Genomic DNA, 3,098 nt, shown 5'->3' with positions numbered 1-3,098 from the left:
CGTTACCGACAACACACAACTCGTTACGTCACTTACTAACTGGTGAGCCAGGTGCACGTGCGGGCGGTTAGCGAAGCTGCTAACAGAAGACAACACGTCTGCAAGTTATGCAGGAAGAGGAGACTTCCGAGATGTCTACGAGCCGACGGACTCTCCTATTGGTTGACGCCTTGGAGAAAGACGCAGATGACGCAAGCTGATGACGTCAGAACAGCTTGCATGGTATCCCTGTTGTCCTCTGTTGTTAGCAGCCCCTGTGTGTGTCTGGAGGTGCGCAGTGGCTCAGGAGTGGTGTCATCTCTTCTGGCATCAATGGTTAAACCCTCAGCTCTATTTTGTGAGTTGATTTTTGATTTTTTTATCATGTCCACTCAATTAAATTTGACTTCATTGTTGTAAATGCATGGGATAAAATCCATCTTGAGCATATACATGAGTTTCTCTCTAAGTTGCACTGATGTGAATTCCTGCAGCAGTTTCACAGCAGCCTGTCATCACAGGCAGTCACAAGCGATCCAATCTATCTGTATATTTTAGCGCGAGACATCTACAGTTTGTCCAGTCAGTTTGGGGATTTTTATTCTTTTTCCAACTTTTCTGCTTCTGTGATTTCTGAGTCTACTGAACTTTAATGGGATTTGCAAACTTTTAAACAGATTAGAAAAAGTTGCTGTACTGGATATAAATGTCATTTTTTAAATCTAGTGCGGTTCACAGTTGTTTTTATGCATTTGTTTACGTTAGCCACTGTATTTTATACAAAGGGACAACTAATTTGAATGTTTTTGTTCTTAACTATATTTGAAGAAATTAAATATCAATAGAATAGAATAGAAACAAATGTAATATTGTATAAATGTACAAATGTATACATTAATAAACAGAATACAGACTGATTAGAAAGTGTTTATTGTTAGTAACAAAATACGATCTTTACTGCATTGGTTGTGTGTAGAGGTTGACTTCAAAGCAGTCTTTACAAATGAAAACTGGGCTGTGTTTGTACTAAAACATGGAAAACAGAGTTCACAGCTGCAAAATCTCCGGCATTGGGACATACTTTAGTTATATGACCATACTTTTATATCTCACAATCGTTAATCACAGGAATTGAAGTGGATTTATATTGGCTCACAGTCACTTTGGCTTGTTATCGAGTTAAACATCAAGCTAATATGCTTCTATTACTTAAGGTTTTATAAAAAGAAATATTACAACAAATAATGAGAAAATGCATAAATGTGTGAAGTTCAGTGTAAAAGCAAATCAACATGGTATCTGTAAATGCTGCTAACATTAAATTAATCAAGATGCTGCAAATAGTATGAAGTACTATATAAATGGGTTTAATATATTAGACCATACATTCAAGGATTATAATGGCACAATAGGCTTCTCACAGATAAGAACATCCTTACAAGTATCCGTTCCCTTTGACCTGGCTTAGCTCATTCCAAAATAAGAGACCCCAAAAGCATAGTATTCAAACTATAAGACATATCTGATTGATTAATTCCTTCACACTTTACAGCCTCTATGTGAATTTTAATTTTAAGTGTTGACAGTATTTTTTAAAATTCTGAAACTGATGTGCAGCATTATCTGCAACCTTTATTTTGAAAGCCCAAAATACTACACATAAGGGCTTTATAGACACTGAAATGTATTATATAACCCTCTAACGTGGATACATACTGTATATATATGTGTGTGTGTACACCAGATACATCTTCAGCACATCCCTGTGTGACACACGAAGACGAAAGCACGACAGCAAGCATTACAAGCAATGAGCACTTTCCTGTTGCAGCTCATGGCCGCTCAGTCAAATATACTGGCCTCCCTGTGCATTCTCATGAGGCAATGGTCCCGACTCCACCACTGTTTGGTTTGTTAGGCGCACTGACCCGGTGGTGTGAGACAGCAGACCTCAGATGGCCATTGTGCACAGGATAAACTGTTAACAGGAGGTACAGAGACAAAGAGAAGGTGAGAGCGTCAACCACAAAGCTGTCGAATCAACCACAGGAACTCAACAGGAGACGCTTTTTTAAAGGCACACTGAGCTGCTTCACTTGCAGGTAAACTCCAACTGCAGCCAGATGAAACAGCTTAAAATAATGACATTAAACCCCTGCATCCTGAACAACATGTTTGACATGCTGAGAGTAAAAACTCAAGTAGAGACGTATAGAGCAAATCTACTTCCTTTTAATCAGGTAGAATAAGAGAATGTAAGAAAAAAAGTGGTCAAATTAAACTTGTGGTATAAAGTTGGGCGGAAATCACATATCAACATTCAATTAAGTAAAAAAAAAATTGTTGCATACATACAGTCCCCTAGAAACTTTTAAATAGGCATTGCATCTCTTAAAGGTCCAAACTAACTGATGAAATGAGAGCTACACAAAGGAAATGGAACTCACGTCATCGTACTGAAAGTTGACCGATCCCTGCTGCATGGTATCTCTCCGTCTGAAGGTATCTGGAACAGGAAGAGTGAACGTTCACAGCATTGAGGGGTCACCATTTTCAACTGCCCCCCCCTTATAACAGTGCCACCTGCTGGTGGATGTGTCATTGCCGTCTGTACGTGCACCATTCTTTAGCTCCCATTAAAACTTTACTCACATTAGGTGTACACCGTAGGCAGCAGTAACTAAAAAACAATAATAGAAACCTGAGCGGTTTCAATAGGGGTCGCTCTGCTCGGCATGCGTGGGCTTGGACCCCTCGTCAAAATTTATGTCATAACAACTTGTGACACGGATTTGTGCAGCGAGCCAAGCAGAATGTCACAGCACTTGAGAGATGACAACGGGGATTACAGGCGGAATGAATCCAAACGCAATTTCATTGTCAGTCCACATTTAAAGCGTGTCTCTGCACACGAGTGGCTGTTCACTGAACGTGTCGGGTCATTTCTGTCCGACACGGATCTTGGTTCTGTGTTTCCTACCTGTGAGAGCTCGCAGTTTGACGCAGCATGCCACGTAGTCATCAAAGAAGATTCTTCCTCCTTTGTTGTAGCGTTTGATGATTATGTTCAGAACTTGAGGACTGACACGGTACCCTGGTGAAGTGGGGGGGGGGGGGGG

The 3,098-nt window shown here is 40.3% G+C and overlaps 1 protein-coding gene and 1 long non-coding RNA gene across 2 annotated transcripts in view; one reads left to right on the top strand and one right to left on the bottom strand.

Annotated features, from left to right (window-relative positions):
- LOC117939322 overlaps positions 1-1,194 on the top strand; it is a 5,851-nt gene extending 4,657 nt beyond the window's left edge. The window contains exon 2 of the long non-coding RNA XR_004655553.1: positions 958-1,194. This is a non-coding gene — a long non-coding RNA (uncharacterized LOC117939322). The remainder of the gene's footprint in view (positions 1-957) is intronic.
- zgc:92027 (uncharacterized protein LOC449543 homolog) overlaps positions 892-3,098 on the bottom strand; it is an 8,700-nt gene continuing 6,493 nt past the window's right edge. Inside the window, exons 6-8 of the mRNA XM_034864548.1 lie at positions 2,960-3,073; positions 2,427-2,485; positions 892-1,957 (exon numbers count right to left, since the gene is read on the bottom strand). Of these exons, the coding sequence (XP_034720439.1) occupies positions 1,931-1,957; positions 2,427-2,485; positions 2,960-3,073 (200 nt within the window). The 3' untranslated portion in view covers positions 892-1,930. The remainder of the gene's footprint in view (positions 1,958-2,426; positions 2,486-2,959; positions 3,074-3,098) is intronic.

The sequence above is a fragment of the Etheostoma cragini genome, chromosome 24 (assembly GCF_013103735.1).
Source record: "Etheostoma cragini isolate CJK2018 chromosome 24, CSU_Ecrag_1.0, whole genome shotgun sequence".
Taxonomy (NCBI): Eukaryota; Metazoa; Chordata; class Actinopteri; order Perciformes; family Percidae; genus Etheostoma; species Etheostoma cragini.
This window is presented reverse-complemented; position numbering and strand designations above follow the sequence as displayed.